At 56.5% G+C, this 19,171-nt stretch overlaps 7 protein-coding genes across 7 annotated transcripts; 6 read left to right on the top strand and 1 right to left on the bottom strand.

Moving 5' to 3' along the window:
• Positions 1 to 723: 723 nt before the first annotated feature.
• TRAVEDRAFT_63629 (alpha/beta-hydrolase) lies at positions 724 to 3,166 on the top strand (the record flags this gene model as incomplete). The annotated part of the gene is made up of 16 exons (XM_008037691.1): positions 724 to 943; positions 1,005 to 1,108; positions 1,172 to 1,230; positions 1,316 to 1,370; positions 1,431 to 1,559; positions 1,621 to 1,722; positions 1,772 to 1,793; positions 1,846 to 1,917; positions 1,971 to 2,052; positions 2,104 to 2,314; positions 2,384 to 2,415; positions 2,473 to 2,730; positions 2,793 to 2,800; positions 2,855 to 2,984; positions 3,041 to 3,062; positions 3,116 to 3,166. 16 exons carry the CDS (start codon positions 724 to 726, stop codon positions 3,164 to 3,166), a joined length of 1,557 nt encoding a protein of 518 aa, XP_008035882.1.
• Positions 3,167 to 4,018: 852 nt separating this feature from the next.
• Positions 4,019 to 4,285, bottom strand: TRAVEDRAFT_107014 (uncharacterized protein; the record flags this gene model as incomplete). The annotated part of the gene is made up of 1 exon (XM_008037690.1): positions 4,019 to 4,285. A coding segment is annotated over one exon (267 nt), but the record flags the coding sequence as incomplete, so codon positions are not given.
• A 2,456-nt stretch (positions 4,286 to 6,741) lies between these two features.
• On the top strand, positions 6,742 to 9,320 carry TRAVEDRAFT_45058 (alpha/beta-hydrolase; the record flags this gene model as incomplete). Its single annotated transcript, XM_008036920.1, has 16 exons — positions 6,742 to 6,964; positions 7,034 to 7,137; positions 7,321 to 7,379; positions 7,442 to 7,496; positions 7,558 to 7,686; positions 7,748 to 7,849; positions 7,904 to 7,925; positions 7,985 to 8,056; positions 8,113 to 8,194; positions 8,256 to 8,466; positions 8,528 to 8,559; positions 8,623 to 8,874; positions 8,941 to 8,948; positions 9,004 to 9,103; positions 9,191 to 9,212; positions 9,270 to 9,320. The coding sequence occupies 16 exons, from the start codon at positions 6,742 to 6,744 to the stop codon at positions 9,318 to 9,320; spliced, it is 1,524 nt and encodes a 507-aa protein (XP_008035111.1).
• A 1,227-nt stretch (positions 9,321 to 10,547) lies between these two features.
• TRAVEDRAFT_70376 (alpha/beta-hydrolase) lies at positions 10,548 to 13,212 on the top strand (the record flags this gene model as incomplete). Its single annotated transcript, XM_008037689.1, has 16 exons — positions 10,548 to 10,749; positions 10,810 to 10,913; positions 11,132 to 11,190; positions 11,336 to 11,390; positions 11,456 to 11,584; positions 11,642 to 11,743; positions 11,800 to 11,821; positions 11,877 to 11,948; positions 12,008 to 12,089; positions 12,161 to 12,371; positions 12,429 to 12,460; positions 12,520 to 12,771; positions 12,830 to 12,837; positions 12,895 to 13,024; positions 13,086 to 13,107; positions 13,162 to 13,212. 16 exons carry the CDS (start codon positions 10,548 to 10,550, stop codon positions 13,210 to 13,212), a joined length of 1,533 nt encoding a protein of 510 aa, XP_008035880.1.
• A 934-nt stretch (positions 13,213 to 14,146) lies between these two features.
• On the top strand, positions 14,147 to 14,856 carry TRAVEDRAFT_45056 (uncharacterized protein; the record flags this gene model as incomplete). Its single annotated transcript, XM_008036919.1, has 3 exons — positions 14,147 to 14,208; positions 14,259 to 14,348; positions 14,400 to 14,856. 3 exons carry the CDS (start codon positions 14,147 to 14,149, stop codon positions 14,854 to 14,856), a joined length of 609 nt encoding a protein of 202 aa, XP_008035110.1.
• A 949-nt stretch (positions 14,857 to 15,805) lies between these two features.
• Positions 15,806 to 16,235, top strand: TRAVEDRAFT_18678 (uncharacterized protein; the record flags this gene model as incomplete). Its single annotated transcript, XM_008036556.1, has 3 exons — positions 15,806 to 15,822; positions 15,878 to 15,979; positions 16,037 to 16,235. The coding sequence occupies 3 exons, from the start codon at positions 15,806 to 15,808 to the stop codon at positions 16,233 to 16,235; spliced, it is 318 nt and encodes a 105-aa protein (XP_008034747.1).
• Positions 16,236 to 17,421: 1,186 nt separating this feature from the next.
• On the top strand, positions 17,422 to 18,908 carry TRAVEDRAFT_45054 (uncharacterized protein; the record flags this gene model as incomplete). Its single annotated transcript, XM_008036918.1, has 5 exons — positions 17,422 to 17,471; positions 17,521 to 17,715; positions 17,767 to 17,871; positions 17,927 to 18,100; positions 18,155 to 18,908. The coding sequence occupies 5 exons, from the start codon at positions 17,422 to 17,424 to the stop codon at positions 18,906 to 18,908; spliced, it is 1,278 nt and encodes a 425-aa protein (XP_008035109.1).
• Positions 18,909 to 19,171: the final 263 nt, after the last annotated feature.

The raw sequence follows: 19,171 nt of genomic DNA, 5'->3' as shown, positions 1-19,171 counted from the left end.
TACGCGTGTATCACGTGTTGTCTATTTAGGGCAGGTCCACGCGCGACAGTATAAAAGCCTCGTCCTCCCGCAATTTTGATCCATGTTTGCCTCCCTCCTCTACACGTCCGTCAATGCTAGCTTTTTCTCGTCTCAAGTCTGCGCATATACATGCTTCGTCCGATTATCTTTGGCTGCTTGTCGTCCATGCCCCACTTGCTTATGCCTAGGGACACGGCTCTCCATGCCTTCGTCTCCTTCACTAGCGAAGTGGAAGATTGATATTCGACTCCCTCCACGCTCGATCGTTCAACCTCCGTGTTATACCCGTGGACGATTGAGCACTAAGAGGAGCCTACATTTCCTGTTGGTTTAGAATTGGTAAGTGCGCTCCGATCTGTATGACCCGGAGTAAAATAGTCTAGTCCCATACTCTTAGCAGTCCTCAATATAATTGCCTTTTGATTTCAAACATACGTATGCCAGCCATCGAAGAGGCCGTAGAATTTTTGTCAATGACCGTGTCTTCGACGTCCGTTGCCCTGAGTTTGGCACGGCCAAACACGGCGGCGGTCGTCGGTCACCGCACCGCATGCCTACGAAATCGACAGGGACGATCTCAAACATTCGTCCTTGATGCATCATCCCCGGTGCCTGCGGGACCCGATAGCTCTTATAAAACATGGGAGTATGGGAGGTATCGCTCGCATCGTCCAGGCCAGTCCCCAGCTCGAAAGTGCATCCATGCTTGGCGCAGTGACGCGCGTGCTCGTCCCCCTCGCGGGCATCGCAGCGCTCGTAGGGTCGTACGCCTCTGTCGACGCGAAAAGGATCACCAAGGCTCAACTACACGCAAAGCAAGCAGACGCGGCGGCGCGCATCAGGGCGAATGTTCCCCGTGCCGCTACGCCCAACAAGGGCACAGGCGTGAAGAACATCACGTTCACTAACCCTCGCGCGTCCGGTACGTCTCTGAGAGTGTACTTATTGCGTCTGTTGTTTGCTGAACTAGACCGCGTATGAAGAATTCTATGTTGATGGGACCACGATCCCGGACGTAGACTGGGATGTTGGGCCTAGCTGGTCCGGTCTGATGCCCATCAGCAGTGACCCCCACGAAACTCGCAAGGTACGCAACAGAATCAATTTACGATGTAGTTTTCTCACCAAGCCGATGCTGCTTGATATTCAGCTTTTCTTCTGGTTCTTCCCTCCGGGACCGCAAGGCAGCCTGGACGATCTCATCTTCTGGTGGGTATCTACCACTCGAATCCTATCTTCTCTGTCGCGCACGCTAGACGTGCAGCGACTGACTACAAATTGTTTCCTTTGACAGGACGAACGGCGGCCCGGGGTGCTCCTCGCTTGAGGGCTTGTTGCAGGAGAATGGAGTGCGTGTTACTACCTGCGCATATATGCAATCCGTGCTGACGCAGTCGTGGATGTGATAGCCGTTCCAGTGGTCGTATGGCCAGGCGCGCCCGACACAGAACGAGTACAGCTGGACGAACCTGTCCAGCTTGCTCTTCGTGGAGCAGCCTGTGGGCACCGGATTCTCGCAGGGAGAGCCGAACATCACCGTACGTGGTGGAAGTGTTTCAATCAAAACATCTTTACTAATGACAAACTACGCAAATGAAGAATGAGGACGAGCTGGCGGCGCAACTGGTGGGCTTCCTACAGCAGTTCCTGACCGTCTTCAAAGAGGTGGGAGGAAAGAAGCTGTATCTGACTGGCGAGAGTGTGAGTAATCAGCGTCCTTTCCACGCCTTCTATTGACGAGGGTATGCAGTATGCAGGGATGTATGTGCCTTGTGCGTATTTGCTCTCCTTCCCGTGGACGAATGTAATATGACACGTACGCAGACATCGCAAACTACATCTACAAGCACCCGAAGGCTCTCAACCTCACTCTGAAAGGTTTCTCGGTGTCTGATCGTACGCGTCTGCAGTCTGCCTTTTCACCCACGTATTCATGCTGCGAACCTCAGCCGTCCTAGGCTGGGACGTCGTCCAGAGCGAGATCCCTGCCGTCGACTTCGTGCACAAATACGAGCACAACTTCGCCCTCAAGTGAGCACCCAGCTCCCCCACGCTCACCACGCGCTCACTCCACTCCCTCAGCGCGACCTTCATGGCCCACCTTGACTCGGTCGCCAAGAAGTGCGGATACGCGGGCTACATGAAGAAGTACGTCACCTATCCCCCGAAGGGTCTCCTGCCGCTCCCTGGGAAAAGCATCGAAGCTGACCCCGGATGCGATGTGTGGGACGACATCGTGGACGCCGCGCTTGCCATCAACCCTGCGTTCAACATCTATCGTATCTTCGACACCGTAGGTCCCTTTCCGAGACTCGCGGTATCGACTGACCGCCAGGACGCTGACTATATGCTGCCCGTCTAGTGGCCAATCCTGTGGGACGTCCTCGGATTCCCGTTCGTCCAGCCTTCCACCACTCCGAATGGCAAACACTGACAATATCCTGCTCCTAGTGGCACGTTCTCGCAAACACAATCCCCGCTCTACTTCGACCGCGAAGAGGTGAAGCGCGCGATCCACGCGCCCGTGAACGTGACGTGGGGCGAGTGCTCCGACATCGACGTGTTCGTCGGCGGCGCGGGCGACCAGTCGCTCCCGCCCGCGTTCACGGTGCTCCCGAGCGTGATCGAGAAGAGCGAGCGCGCGGTGATCGTGCATGGGCTCGCGGACTTCATCCTCATCGCGGAGGGCACACGAATTGTCATCCAGAAGTGAGTGTTTATTTTACTCCCTGTAGGGAGCATATATGCTGATCCAGTTGACTGTGAAATAGCATGACCTGTAAGCGAGTCCAATCCTTGTGGGCTAAGACATTGAGCTGACTATAGGGGATAGGGAACGGGAAACAGGGCTTCCACACGCCGATCAAGGACGACAGCTTCATCGTCGACGGGATGGGCGCGCTCGGCACGACGCACACAGAGCGCGGCCTGACCTACTTCGAGGTCGCCCTCAGTGGCCACATGTAAGCCCATCTTGCTTTCCTCTGGGCCAGTGGCTGACGCAAACAACGCTGTGCAGGGTGCCGCAATTCTCACCGAGGGTAAGCACTCTCAGATCGGTAGCTCGAGCGACGGCTAATACATATGTTCTTAGGCCGCATTCCAGATCATGGAGTATCTTCTGGGCTTCAGGCAGAAGCCGTAGATACCCACTCCTGTAAAGAATTAATCACAATGATTGCGCGCGGGGATTCTGGTGCGTTTGTACATGCGCGTCCCTGCATAAGCCACTTGCCTGCCCGCGTAAAACTCGACTGTGATACTTTCCACCTAGTACCTGCTCGTGCGCGGCTTCTCGGGGCGCTGCGCAGATGGGGAAACCAAAATGCGTTTTCCGAGTTTTCAAGTCCCTGTTTCACTGCGACGCGTGGTGTACAGTATGCACTGTACTCCGCAAGACGGAAGTATGACGCGAGATAAGCACGCCCTGTCGTGCTCGTCGGACGGGAGCAGCGTCGTGTAACGTCGGTCTTGGAAGGGTGATAGACGTGGGTCCTCTGTAGATGCATCATATACCAGCGTAAAAGTTTGGTTTCACTGATTTTCTTGAGCACCTACTTTATACCGAGCTGTCTCACCTGCCTTCTGCTAGGAGCAAGCGTACCTTGACCAGAAGAGGGATCGGGAATCTCGTCGAGCGGCGAGGAGCTGTATAACGCGATCACGTTACCGCAACCTGCGGAGGTTTGACGCCTGCGACTGAGCATCGTGGCCCACGTTTGCTCGGTATCTGCGAAGGGCTACTTGATTGCATGTACATATGTACGCGAGAGATGTAGAAGGATGAGGGGATAGAAGATATTGTATGGCAGAGGTCGAGCACAAACTATAACTACACATGTACAGATCCTGACCGAAGAAACGAAGCCGTAAAGTCCCGGGTATGAAACTGAACACGTATCCTACATTTCGTACATTTTGGGCAGAAGAATAGTAAGAAGAAAAGAGACATCGAATCACCTCATCATTGATTCCCCAGCAGATACGGCGCATGTGCATCCCCGAAGCACACCCCCTTATTGTCGCGCAGATGCCGTAACAGCGCATCCCGCCTGCTGAACGCCTTCCTGCACCCGCCCACCATCTCTATCTTCTGATATACGAGCGGCTTCTCTTTCATCCTCTCCGTGGGCACCCCCGCGGCCTGCGCGCACGCGAGCGGAACGCCGCAACACTTGAAGCTCTCGTCGTTGTTGCTCCGCATGTGCGTGTTGACGTGCCGCGCGAGGTCCGGGCGGCGCCCTTTGGGCGCCACGTATGAGCAGTATTTGCATTTCATAGGATTTTTGGGCAGGGCCGTGCGCGCGTTCGGCGAGACGGCGGTGTTCCGGCGGGGAGTGAAGATCACCTCTGGCTTCGACCAATTGCGCGACGACGACAAGGACGTAGGGGAAGTGTAGGATGAGGATGCCGATGATGAAGGGGAAGGGGAAGAGTAGGACGAGGAAGCCGAGGACGAAGGAGATGGAGAAGGGTAAGAAGAGGACGCCGGCGACGAAGGAGTAGGGGAGGGGTAGGAAGAGGAATAGGTGGGCTGTTGGTGGAGAGGCCTGCTTTCGCGGTTGCGAGACTCTGGAGTAGATTCAGCCTGGCGTCCGCCAAACACCGCGGTGGCTGTAGCTGGTGGCGAGGTCGGCGCGTACACGTTCGCGGGGCAGCAAGTGAGCGCGTCCGCGATGGTCGAATGGACTGGGATTGTGCCTGGGGCCATCGACGCATCGCGCGACGACACTGGCAACGAGGCAGCAAGGGCAGGGTAGTAGGAAGGGGGGGAGGGCGCCATGTTACTGGCAGTTAGCGAGGCCGGCGCATACACGTCCGCGGGGCCGGGTCCGAGCGCGTCCGCGATGGTTAAATAGGCGCTCTGGACTGGGATTGCATCTCTGGCCGACCACGAGTTGACGCTCGTGAAAGAGTGCTGGCGCAGGTCGAAGTCTGACTGGGGAGCCAACGACATGGAGTTCGAGTACAATTGGTCGTACGCGTATTGCGAAAGAGGTTCCGGCTGGGGTGTGCTCAAAAGAGATGATGGTGATCCATAGGCGTACGCCGCGGCATCGTCAAGCATGAGAGAGGACATAAGCTGCACGTCCGCGCTAGGATACAGCTGAGCAAAACAGGTATTTTAGGAATATAACGCGACGTACCAGTCGTTCAACAGCGCCTGCTCGAGGTGTAGACGAAGGTCGTAAGACGAGCAGTCCCCTTGAAGATCGGGACACGGCCCAGGCCCCGGATGCGCTAAGTCCATTCGGGAAAACGCATCGTCGACACCATACATATGGTCTGCATGTACGCTGTCGGATACAGAGCTATCTAGAAAGTGTGTGAGAGTGTGCGAGGATGCGGGGTGGATGCGAGCGTTGAGTGAGGCCATGGCGCCGGCTCTTGGAGGTGGTGGGGGGAAGTGGGGGGTGTTTTCGCGTCCTCGCGCACCCCCTCAGGTATATATGGCGTCCCCCAGCGCCGTTTGCTGTTGTTTTTGCTGCCCATGGTGGTCGTTCGTGCCATTCTAGCGTAGAGCCAGGCGTAGTGGTGAGCTAGACGCCGAAAAACGTCCCCAGGAGGGGTGATCTTTCCACACAAAGGCCAGATCTTTGGCGCTTACTGTTAACCCTTCACATTTAGGCGCCGACTCTGGTCGCGCAAGGCTCGTCAAAACACGCGTTCTCAGATCCTCCAGATACCCCCAAACTTCGGATATGCATGTGTTGCAGCGGTATCAGCGTTCTCCCCAGATATTAGAGTGCCTACCTGCTATGCTTCAGAAACCTTTCATCACAAATTGGCCATCGTCGCATCCTGTAAACACATCCAGCTCCCGACCAGGATATCAAGCTTGCACTGACAAGACTGAGCAGGGCGTATTTCATTGGGCCGACCCGAGTTCTGTATGGATATACCCCAACAGCAGAGCGACCTAATGAAGCTTTGGAGCCTTCGACCACTGACAAAAGTATGTTTCTACGCGCTACGCTATGTGGTGGACATGCAGGGAGGCCTTCACCACCTCTTCATCGCGCGGAGATTCTAGCAGATGAAGTGTCACCGGCCGCGATCTCAAGTCTATGGACGACGCCTTCGGATCGGAACCTCACCATAGTCTCTTCGCCCCCTTCCATTCCCAGCTGGCGAACAGGCCAAGATGCTCCCAAACCTGATGCCCGTCAACTACGCTTTCAGAGACTTGGAAAGTTGCTTTGGACAAACACTGCGATCGAGCTCAATACACGTACGTTTGTGCATCGCGACATCCGTCTCTCCATGATTTTCTCGTGACTACACTATGCGGCATGTGCTAGCTATCTCATCGCCATATGCTTTATAGATCCTGCGCTTATGAGAGAACGCCTCATATTCATAGTATGCCGTCCGCGATGTTGTAGATCGCTGTGGGAGAACGCGATAGGTATGGAAGCAAAATTCGCTTCGTTCAGTGCATTAAGATAAGCAACGCCGGCACTGACGCATGGTTCATTGCCGTAAGGAGCCCCGAGTAGAGCTCACATGCTCGGCTGATCTGCCAGGTGGGTCTCTTCTTCTTGAGAATCGCGTACATACCACTTCAGGTCAACAGGCTGCTATCTGAGATATGCCCGGCTTGTATATAACTCACAGCACACGGATCCACTTTCGATCTCCTTGCCTAGTCCTCCACTCAGAGCGACGGAAGTCCAGTGGTACTCTAACTGTCTACACGCCATTCGACTCGCAGCAGCCATGCCGGCACTGCTCACGCGACTTCTATTCGCGCTCGTCGCCGCCACAACCTTCGCAGGCTTGCACACCCTCGTGCAAGCAAAGTTCATCAGCAAGGCTGAACTCCATGCAAAGCAACGCGAGTCGGCTGCTCGCATCAAGGCCACCCTCCCCCGACGCGCCGTGGATTCAACCACGGGTACCGGGGTGAAGAACATCACGTTCTCAAACCCTCGCGCGTCTGGTGAGTCCTTTCACCCATTCGCGTACGCCGTCCCAGAGCACACGAGCTAACGCGAGCTGCACCCCACAGAGTTCTACGTCGACGGGACCACGATTCCGGACGTCGACTTCGATGTTGGGCCCAGCTGGTCAGGCTTGCTCCCTGTCAGCAGCGATCCGAATGAGACCCGCAAGGTGAGGTCTCGGACCCTCCTCGTGCCCGTCCTTGCATCGGCGCTCACGAGCCTCTCCCTCGCACGCTCCCTCCACCTGGCGCCGCGCGCACCACGCGGACGCATTCGGACCTTCTCTGGTTATCTCCACTACGAATCCAACGTTGCATCTTGGGGTGCCTTGCGCTATCTGCGACATCTATAGCTCTTCTTCTGGTTCTTCCCACCCGGCCCGCAGGGCAGCCTGGACGACCTCATATTTTGGTATGTCCATCCCTCTCTAATTTCTGCTCTATTCATCAGATGACCTGACTGCAGTAATACAGGACGAATGGAGGACCTGGATGCTCCTCGCTGGAAGGTCTTCTCCAGGAGAACGGGGTACGCTCGTCGTCCTGTCCAGCCAACGCACGCCATTGTACTAACACCAGCACTCATATAGCCGTTCTCGTGGTCTTGGGGACAGGCGCACCCCACGCAAAACGAGTTTAGCTGGACGAACCTGTCCAGCATCCTCTTCGTCGAGCAGCCGGTCGGAACGGGCTTTTCGCAGGGGAAGCCAGACGCTGCCGTGAGTGTTTCTAGTGCGCACATGCACCAGTCGAGGAGTACTGACGCATATCTACATATAGAACGAGAACGACGTTGCGGCGGAGGTCGTGGGATTTATGCAGCAGTTCTTGGAGGTATTCCAGGAATTGCAGGGCAAGAAGCTGTACGTGACCGGCGAAAGCGTGAGTTGGCGCCACTCGTCTCGATTCCGTGTAATCGCTGACAGTGTTGTGTAGTATGCTGGGATGTATGTGCCATGTAAGCTGGACCCAGGTTCGTCTTTTGTGACAGGGTAAGAACTGATCATCCTATGACAGACATCACGAACTTCATCTTTGAGAATCCGACCATGCTCAACCTCAAGATGACCGGTTTCTGGGTCTCTGACCGTGCGTACCAAGCGGATGTATATCTATTGTGATATATACTCATATCTTTAACCTAGCCGTTCTTGGATGGGACGTCGTCCAAACTCAAATTCCGGCTGTCGACTTCGTGCACAAGTATCCGAACGTCTTCGCGTTCAAGTAGGTCTCACTCGCTCATGAACGGCCCCCCAGCTTCTTACATGCGCGCACTTGACTATAGCCAGACTTTCATGGCACACCTGGACGCGGCAGCGGCGAGCTGCGGGTACACCGGCTACTTCGAGGAGCACGTCACCTTCCCTCCGAAGGGATTGCTCCCGCTGCCGAGCAACAGCACCAGGGCAGTCCGCGGGTGCGACTTGTGGGACGAGATCTTCGATGCCGCTGTCACAATCAACCCGGCGTTCAACGTCTACCGCATCTTCGATACGGTGCGCGCATACACTCACCCTGTTTCCCAACGCAAATGCTGACGAGCGCTCTTGACTACAGTGGCCGATCCTGTGGGACGTGCTCGGGTTCCCGTATGTCCATCTTGCCCCCGAGTTCCTCTCTTCCGCCTAGACATTAACCTCCTTCGCTTGCAGCGGCTCTTTCCCGCAAGCACAGAGCCCCATCTACTTCGACCGCGAGGAGGTGAAACGCGCGATCCATGCCCCGCTCAACGTCACCTGGGAGGAGTGCTCCGACATCCGTGTCTTCCCGCACGGCGACGCGTCGGCCCCACCCGCGTTTACGGTGCTCCCAAACGTCATCGAGAAGAGCGAGCGTGCGGTAATCGTGCACGGCCTGGCAGACTTCATCCTCATCGCGGAGGGTACGCGCATTGTTATCCAAAAGTACGTGCCATTGCTGTTCTGCGCGCATACAGGGTGCGTGTGCTGATGCGGCGATGGCAATTTTAGCATGACTTGTAAGTTATCGACGTGCACGTAGGCGAATGCCACACCGCTGATCGTGTGGATTAGGGAACGGCCAACAAGGCTTCCAGACGCCGATCCAGAACGACAGTTTCATCGTCGACGGCATGGGCGCGCTCGGTACCAGCCACAGCGAGCGCGGCCTCACGTTCTACGAGGTCGCCCTCAGTGGACACATGCAAGCCCAATATTCTCTCCATAATGATGTAATTAACTGACCGCATGTGTATGACAGGATCCCGCAATTCTCCCCGAAGGTGAGTGCCGCGCCCCGAGGGTACAAATTCGCAGATTGACTGATGCTGGATGCACAGGCTGCATTCCATATCATGGAGTTCCTCATGGGCTTCCGAGAGAACCCGTGATGGTGTTTGGGGCTGTTCAGAAACGAGTCTGGCTGTCAAAAGACTTGAAGCATTGAAAGTTGCCGCTAGGACCTTGGATTGGAGCCAGGCGTCTTGAATGTCGAGTCTCCCCAGATCCTCTAACTCATACGACAATTCGGCTATACACAACATACTTGAGCCAGCCTGCTCCATTTTTTCTGGCCTACCTGACGAAGACTACTACTGTAGTGTGAGCGGTGTGACCGAACGTTCTTCCTACATGCATGACACCGGGAGCGGGTAAGCCTCAGCAAGACGCAGTCACTATTGCTTTTACCCGCTCCTCCGGTCGAGTCGGGATGCTAGTAAAAATCAATTATGGGACAGGACGCGTCGACGCGTGAACGGACGTGAAGGACGGGCTCGAGTGTATGATTAAACACGCACTCGGACTCGCGATCGCGCCTGGAGGTGCTCGTCGGAAAAACGCGGTCACCACAGCACGTGGTCGTGCCTACTCGCGTTTTGAAGAGCTCCCGGCCTGCTGGCTCCCTTTCAGCGCTTTTCTCCTCTGCATCTTACCATCATGAGCTTCCAAGCAATCCGAGAACGCCAGATGCTGTACTTGTGTGTCTTCCATTTGCGCGGGAGGTGCATGCTCGACGACCTTCTACTTCCCAAGTTTCTGTCATGAGTGCATCATGATGGACGGCAAACATGCTGGTCACCGCCTTGACACGAGGTACGTACATACTGTTCTCACTGGCACCTGCGCCGCAGTGGCCACGAATATTTACCAGCTTTACAGATACTAGAGTACAGTACTACATCTCAAATACGATCACTTCCTAGGCAGCTTTCACATCATCAAACTCCTGGCTCAAAGTATACAAATGAGGGAATAGGTCGCTATGTCGCGGAGCAGTGCTGAACCCTTCCGAAAATAGCGCGATAAGACGGAAGTAACGCATGGTCTTTTCCCGTAAGATGTCTCATCCCATCGCCATCCAACGTGTTTACCCTGATGGCGGACAGACCACATGCTCTACGCGGCCGCCCCGCTCTTCCTCGGGGTTGCAGGGGAGGAACTGAATCACCCCCATCGATACCGAAGGGCGCTGCGCTGGAGCTGACCCGGATCTGCTGGGCGTCCGAGCCTCCGACGGGTATAAAGCGAGCAATGACGACTGAAGGGTACTCGGACTTCCTCGCAGTACTTGCTTGTCTGTTCCGGCTCGCGCTCGCCGACTACATAGCGCTGCAAGGATGTTCAAAAGGGCGCTCCTGTCGCTGCTCGCCGTGACGGCGTTCGCGACCACTCTCGCCAACGCGAAATGGGTCACGAAGGCCGAGCTGCACGCAAAGCAAGCAGAACACGCCGCGCGCATCAAGGCGAACCTCCCCCGCCGCGACGTCAGCGCAAAGACCGGCGTGAAGAACATCACGTTCTCCAACCCGCGCGCGTCTGGTACGGATCTCACCCTCATTTAAACTTCCATAGCTCTGACTCACTCCGCCTGTCATACAGAGTTCTACGTCGACGGGACTACTATACCTGACGTCGACTTCGACGTTGGGCCCAGCTGGTCCGGCCTCCTGCCTATCAGCAGCGACCCGAACGAGACTCGCAAGGTGAGCGCGTCCTCCGTATCTTCCGTAGTAACCTCATGCAACACGGAACCTGACCCCCGTCTTCTCCGCATGATCTTCTCTTCGCGCACCCTCTTCGTCCTGCTTTGCGTGATCTTCGAACTGCGCTCCATATGGCCGCGCTCGGTCGCTCTCTGAACATCGCCGCTCTGACTCTATCACCCTTCGCTCGGCCGCCTCGTACTATCCCCGCCGCATAGCTCTTCTTCTGGTTCTTCCCGCCCGGCCCGCAGGGCAGCCTGGACGACCTCATCTTCTGGTACGTCACCTTTCGGTCCTTTTCCCCGCGCGACGGGCGCATGGAACATCTAGCGCCCACCGCGTGCCGCGAAGGGCTGCGTGGGACATACCGCCCTTGCGCCATCAGATGATCCGTACTGTGAGAACTGACCCATGCGACGCAGGACGAACGGCGGTCCCGGTTGCTCGTCCCTCGAGGGTCTCCTGCAGGAGAACGGGGTACGTCGGCCGAGCGGTGCTTTCCGTACTGTGTGGCGTGTGCTCATGCTGGGGGGTTTGGGTAGCCGTTCCAATGGTCACTGGGCCAGGCGAAGCCGACGCAGAACGAGTTCAGCTGGACGAATCTGTCAAGCATCTTGTTCGTCGAGCAGCCCGTCGGCACTGGCTTCTCGCTGGGCAAGCCGGATATCACTGTGCGTACCCGTTGCTATGAGATAAAGCGACCACTCATGTCTGGCTGTGGGATGTAGGATGAGAATGGCGTCGCGGCAGAGGTCGTCGGCTTCATGCAGCAGTTCTTGGAGGTGTTCAAGGAGCTGCAAGGGAAGAAGCTGTACGTGACCGGTGAAAGTGTGAGTGATTACTCCCTGTGGGTTATGTTTTGGGGTAACTGATGGTGGTGTTGTAGTACGCAGGGATGTATGTGCCATGTAAGTGCTTCTCAGTTTCCTCTCTGGAGGTCGCAGGCTGATTGGAGCGCGTCAGACATCACGAACTACATCTTCGAGCACCCCACCGCGCTCAACCTCACCATGACTGGGTTCTGGGTGTCCGATCGTACGTGACCCCATTAGCTATACCTCTGTTGCGGCTACTGATGCCGAAGCGACGCATAGCCGTTCTTGGCTGGGACGTCGTGCAGACCCAGATCCCCGCCGTCGACTTCGTCCACAAGTACGAAAGCGTCTTCGCGTTCAAGTACGTGCCCCCTCCCCCTTCCCCCGAAACGTGGCCGATCTAACATGCATCGTGTTTCTCCGAACCCGCAGCCAGAGCTTCCTGGCACAGCTCGACGCTTCCGCGGCACGCTGCGGATACACGGGCTACTTCGACAAGCACGTCACCTATCCGCCCAAGGGCCTGCTCCCTCTTCCTGGTAAGAGCACCGAGGCAGACCGCGGATGCGACCTTTGGGACGAGATCTTCGATGCCGCTGTCACTGTGAACCCTGCGTTCAACATCTACCGCATCTTCGACACCGTATGTTCTGCGCGCATCTACATACTACGTTTGCTTACGCACAGTGTTGGGTTACAGTGGCCCATTCTGTGGGACGTCCTCGGTTTCCCGTACGTTTCCTGCATTTCTATGTCGCCGCGACAGAGCTAACCCGCACGTGCCCCAACAGCGGCTCCTTCGAACAGACACAGTCCCCTATCTACTTCGACCGCGAAGAAGTCAAGCGCGCGATCCACGCACCGCTGAACGTGTCGTGGGCGGAGTGCTCGGACATCAACGTGTTCCCGCGCGGGGACCGCTCCGCCCCGCCCGCGTTCACCGTTCTCCCGAGCGTGATCGAGAAGAGCGAGCGCGCGGTGATCGTGCACGGGCTCGCGGATTTCATCCTCATTGCTGAGGGGACGCGCATTGTTATCCAGAAGTGAGTCCTTCGCGCGCGCGCGTTCATGGGTAGTGCTGATTCGGGTTGGGAACTCTAGCATGACTTGTAAGTCCGGATCTGTGCGCGAGCTAGTGGGTGTGTCATACTAAATCTTTGGAACAGGGAACGGCCTCCAAGGCTTCCAGACGCCGATCCAAAACGACAGCCTCATCGTCGACGGCATGGGCGCGCTCGGCACTAGCCACAGCGAGCGCGGCCTGACCTACTACGAGGTCGCCCTCAGTGGACACATGTACGTTCCGCTCGATCTATCTGATATTTTCCTTGGATCTCTGATCACGCTCGTTTTGCAGGGTTCCGCAATTCTCCCCGAGGGTGAGTGCCATCTGCAAGGTTACAACTGGGAGAACATCACTGACACACCTACAGGCCGCGATCCACATCATGGAGTACCTCATGGGATTCAGGGACACCCCGTAGATCTTTCGAACACGTTACTAGGCGTCCCAGGCTACTTCATGTGTATGAAAAGAAATCGTTCACTGCGACTGCACCAAGGCCCCGCGTGGTGGCGCGAACAGGGGTGTGACGGCGTGCACGTGCTTGTGACCTATCGCGTGCACGACGCGTGGTAAACATTTCTCTTCTAATGTCTACCACATGCGCGACATCTAGGAACATGGTCCAATGGTCGGCTAAGCTTTCCGAGAAACGATAGAGCAGGGCCATGGGAATACAGTTCCTTGCAATTGATCTCGAGCTTCCAATTGAACGCGCAGGCTCTCCGTCACGATACAGCCTTCCGACAACGGCCCGGGGTCGGTTCGGATGCAGATCCTCTCCGGATTGGCTGGCCATGGTGAAGTTGCCCAAGTTCTTTGTGTAAACGAACCCGTACTGATTATCCGCCGTGCACACCCTTAGCCGCCACCATCCGCGTGAAGTGACTCGCGATCGGAAGCAGTCACCCCAGAAAGCTCGCCGCGCGACAGCGCACAACAGTCGATTGTCGCAGGCCAAAGGGCACCTCTGGCCATTGTTTTCCCTCACTGCCTCCCTGTCAATGCACCTGCGGACAATGAGAGCCCCCTCCAAACCAATCTGGCAGGTCCAATCTCAGTCAAGCTGACCTCCCGCAGCACTGCCGCAAACCGGAAATTAAGTGCTAGAGGTCTACGCGCCATAGTCCCACCCTCCTTCTCGATTTGGTGATGGCGACTGGCTAGACCATGGTTCAAAGACATTCGGCTGAGACTGAGACTGACACGCGTTTCCTGTGGCTAGTGGGCGAGACAATGCGCCCTGCACCTCTGCGGGTGTGTATATAATGTGGTCGAATCTCTGGTGCCAGTGGTCATCTGCCACCTCTCCTCCCCTCGCCCCTCCCCTCTTGCACCGCAACTCCCTCTGCAAAATGGCATTTTCCCCAGCATTTTCGCGCAAAACCACACCCGCTGCGCCAGGGCTCGCAGACGAGTGAGTAGCGGTCACATTTCTGCATCTTCATAGCCTGACATCAGTCCCAGGCTTTTGATACTGGAAGAAGAGCTATACAGGCAGTCTTGCGAGCTGCCACACACAGTCGAAAAAGCGCTCGACGCCCAACTCCGCGTCGAGTATGTCATTTTCTCTCCTCTCTGTGTCATGTACTCTCTGACGCGCGGCAGCGTCCCCATGGATGTCGACAGCTCGAACTGGTTAGAAGAGTCTTCGTCCGAGTCCTACCCAGCCGCAGACTCCTCGGAGTCTGACTTCGCCCGCGCCCGGCCCCGTCGGCGCACGCCAGTGCGCCCCCGCCCCGCCCGCCGCAATCAGGCAGAAAAGGAGAATTTCTCCTCCCCCGCACGGCGCCCGCGCTCCCGCGCAAGCTCCGTGGTGTCGTACGCCCCGGAGTCCTCCGAGTCGGACTCGGATGATTCTGAATACGTCCCGTCCGGATCCGCCGCCCGAGTGAAGAAGGGGAAGGGCAAAGGGCGCGGCCGCGCGGCCGCTCGCGCTCCGACACGCCCCGCATTTGTTGAGGCAAGTAATGCGCAAGCTCACGAGCCTGCGAGCTCACGGCGGCCGGGGGACTGCTACGGACTGTTCTCGGACGAGGAGGACGAGGAGACTTCAAGCCAGTAGACAGGGCGGGTGGGTCTCTCCGGCTTCGTTGCACTGTGTAGCCCCGTAGTGCTTGTCTCCTACCATACACGCAGACTGCGCTCCTCCTTCATCACCGCTTTTGACTGCCATGTATGCGTTATTGTGTCTCACCTCGAACCGCCGTCTCTCTATACCCCACGTTTCAGCTCTGTACAACAGCTACGTTTATGTTCTCATATTTTATATTTCTCTTGCCATGTACCCTGATCATACGTAGTTTTTGACCGTTGCGAGTATCGGGACAAAGCACTTGTTTGAAGAGTGGCGACTGGGATGGGAAGCGCTTGTCAAAAGGCCGCGCGCCTTGCATTTGGCGCCCGGTGTCGAAGTTGCCTCCTTCCTCCATGATAACACCTGCCCATATCACGCCGGACGAAGTTCGCAGTGCCGACGAACGTGCTTCACTGGCCGGTACCGGTATGATAAACTAGGAAGCTTGAAGTTGTGCACATCTGCTGAAGACGCTTTAGCCACAGAATTCCGCCCCGCGACAGCTAAGCACACCGCGCTTGATCCGAGCGCTGCACAATTGGGCTCGAGGCTCTGAGCCCTGATCTACTAATATCCACACGTATCGCCGGCACGCGCACAAATCAAGGAACACGTTCAACGCTGTCTATTCCGGCATAGTATCAAGTCTCTTTGAGGCGATCTCCCGGACCATCTGCTGCATTCCTGCGGACTCAATGGAGATGAAATGCGGTATGCGACACGTCTAAGCGTTGAGGATCACCCATATCGTCACGGCCTAGCCACAACAAATAGACTTGCTATAGCTAAGCACTCACCGGTCATGGGGTTGGGCAATGCGTCGTACACCGTTGTGTGTGTATATAAGACGGAAGGTCTTCGGCGCTGGCGGGTACCATCCCTCACTGGGCCTCTCCAACTTAGACCCCTCTAGAACCTTTGCCATACCTCGGGAAACATGAGTCTAGAGGACGAGTGAGTAGTGTATACATCGCGCCGTGCTGGCATTATCTGACATTGTTCCTGATAGCTTGACCTCACTCCAAGACTGGTTGATCGACCGTTCTTACACTCTACCGAGAAATGCCGAAAAGGCACTGGAAAGGAATGGTGTCCGCGCCGTTCGTACAAAGTGAGTCTCGTTCTGCGACGGAGTCCGAGCTGTGTCATATTTTCTTACCCTCAGCAGCACGCAGGGTGCCAGTCCAACAGTGAAAGAAAACGTCGCCGCTCCTATCACACAACCGCAAGCTGGGTCTAGTACACAGGCGGAGAGCGAAGGAGACCGCACCGGAACCACAACTCGCAAATCGAAGCGCATTGCACTCAAGGGCCCAAAGAAAGTCAGCTTCGCCACCGACGAGGACGAGGACGAAGAGGCCGAGTAGACAGCGCCTGTGAATCTCGGCCTCTCTTCCCCTTCATACCTGTCAGGTTCATACCACGAGCTTCTGCTCTTTGAGAATGTATCGTATACTTTCTTCCTGAAGCCTGGGGACTGTGTATTAGCGATGTCCTTGTGAGTTCTATTTTGGCCCGTAGCGGTGTCTCCAGTACTTACCTCCTCTGTTTCAGATGTACTACTCACCTTTGCGCTATGCAACCCTCGATCAAATACCTGCATTGGATTTGTTCCGCGAGCTACGGCAGTGATCCCACAAATTTCAGTTGCGTCGAGTAAAGGAATGGTCGGATGCCAAGAAGCTTCATCTGACGGAGGTTAGGGTTTCTGGGGACCTCCATCTTTAGCGCCGGGCGTTCGGTGGCTAACTTTAGCCGCCCATGATGTCGCTCCTCTTCAGCCGCCTCACCGCGACGCTCACTCACTTGAGCTGTTTCGAAACGGTCATTTAATTTTTAATATGAGCTCCTCAATGGCGTGATGCAAATGACGATTGGTATCTGACCGTATCAACAGCCATCCCATTGATATAGCCACACTTCAAGGCTGGCGCACCGCTCGGGCCAGCAGGACAGCGTTGAGTACGATTAACTTTAGCGCAATGTCAGCATTATACTCACAACCATTGATTATGCACAACTAGGGCATCGTCTATGGATCAGTATTTTAGGACAAATGGCTTCGCGCTGGCAAGTGTATTGCCCTCGTGTCCATCACCGACGTGCGAGGGCCCGAAGTCTTCTTTCTGAGCCACGTACGCGCCAGGTGGGAACTCCATTGTACGGACGTGACAGCACATAAAGACCGCACATGCCAGCGCAGCGGTCCTGGCCGTACCAAAATGCGCAAACCACAAAACCGGCTGTATCCCACCCCCTTGCCGCAGCATGGCGCGCAGGTTCTTTCAAGGCAAAGAAGCTGTGCCACTGAATGCCGGATGTGGCTCTTCGCGACAAAGACGTCTTTGTGCGTCCTGGCCACCAACCCACCTCGTGGCCCCGCTTTGCCCTCCCGGCGCTCCAGACAATAGCCTCGGACGCAGGCCGCTGATTCGACCGTGGGCGGGATGCAGGCTTTAAAACTGGGAACTTCCCCAGGGCCGGTCATCACCACATCCTCACCCCCCCTTACTTTGGATTTTCCCTCTCCTCCGGTTTTGTCAGTAATAAACGATGAGCAACTACGAGGACGACAGCGAGGACGTCCGGAATTTCCTTACCATGTGAGCATCAGACGCGTCTTGTTCCCCTTCCACAGCTGACCTCTCGTAGGGGCGGCCAAGTATCGTGGGCAGTACATGCCTACAGGTACCTTGATGCGACGCGCGCTGGAGGCCCAAGTCAAGAGCTACCCCAGGTAGTAGAGGATGCCGCCACGGCGAATGACGATGCTATATTTGATGCCTACATGCACATGGACGCGCTTGTAGAAGAGTGGCATGACACCACGGCAAGTGTCAGCCCCCCGTAAGTCTGTCGGTAGGTCGTGGCTACACTGCCCTTACTGAAGATAATCAGGGTGACGATGGACCAGAGCGCGCAGCCCTCTCCAATTTCGGAGTCCACGCCGCGTGGGCCAAGGGAAGCCTCTATAGTGGTTGATTACCAGCCCGCCTTCGTTCCGTAAGCCTCCCACTTTGTTCCTGTCGTCAGATCCCGCTAACTCAAAGGCGCGCAGTGTCTCGGAGATGCACGCAGCTCAGGTTGCCCAAGCGTCGCAGCACACATCCACGGTCCAGGTGCACTCGGATGCGACTAGCCTCTCGCGGGCGTCGTATGGCACTGCTCCACATACGCGGACATTGTCGGGAACGCAGGTCACTGCGGAACCTTCACACGCAACACCCGCTTCGTATGTCCCGCTATTGATCGCTTGATTTGCTACCAATCTGACCACTACGTATAGGACCAACGACGCCAACGACGCTGCCACCTTGCCCGCCTATAAATGCACGCCTGACGGTGCCTTCTCCTTGTCGGCGGCGACTCGGAGCCACGTCCGCGAGCGCGCCTCACACGCGCCGCAACCCCAGGCCAACGCTGGAGCATCGTCGTCGTCAGTCAAGGTTGAAGATATAGACGATGTTGAGGCGTTTGGCACGCTGGCGAGCCAAGCGGGACCCTCTCGCACCCGGGCCAAAGGAAAATCGGTCGCGCGTCATGCGCCCTACAAGCCCCCCGCCGCTCCCGCCCCCGCCCCCGCCGCACCCCTCACGACCGGCAGCAGATACAACCCGAACAACCCACCACCCGGGTGGGCGCCGCACTACACGGCGAGCTGGATGGCAACGTGGACGTGGGATGGGGACAAGATCCCCGAGGAGTGGGGCCTACACGACCTGTGGGGGCAACTCAAGGCGAAATATAACCTGTGCGGCAGCAAGCCGTGCGGGTGGAAGGGTTGCGCGAAGGGGCCGACGATCGAGTTGCGAAAGCATGTGCTGGGGGTGCACCTGGGGTGCACGTACAAGTGCCGCGGGTGTAAGTACGTTTACACGGACCGCTTCGATAACTGGCGGTGTCGCCCGCCGGCGGAGGGGGTGCACGGGGCAGGGTGTCTCACGGCAAAGTTCTGGCGCGGCCAGATCAAAGAGCAGGATCTGGAGGAGGCGTTGAAGGAGCGGGAGGAGGCAGAAGACGGGTCGCTGGCTGAAGTATGATTCGGCTGGTGGCGACCTCGAGATGCCATCGGACGCTGACGAGGATGAGTGAGTGCATGTCGACGTCCTCTTTTGTGTTCTATTCCTCCAGTCCCGCCGCTCGAGCTTACCACTTACGCCATTACTTACGCATGTACTTGTTCTCTGTATGTTTGTATCTACTAGTAGTCTACTATATGATCGAGTTTCTCATTCAAGAAGCACCCCAACTTGGTGCATGGCTGTAGCTGAAGCTTCCTCCATTCACCGTCACTGCATGGCGC

The sequence above is a fragment of the Trametes versicolor genome (assembly GCF_000271585.1).
Source record: "Trametes versicolor FP-101664 SS1 unplaced genomic scaffold TRAVEscaffold_3, whole genome shotgun sequence".
In the NCBI taxonomy this organism is placed as follows: Eukaryota; Fungi; Basidiomycota; class Agaricomycetes; order Polyporales; family Polyporaceae; genus Trametes; species Trametes versicolor.
Note: the sequence above shows the minus strand (reverse complement) of the source record. Positions and strands in the feature narration are given on the sequence as shown.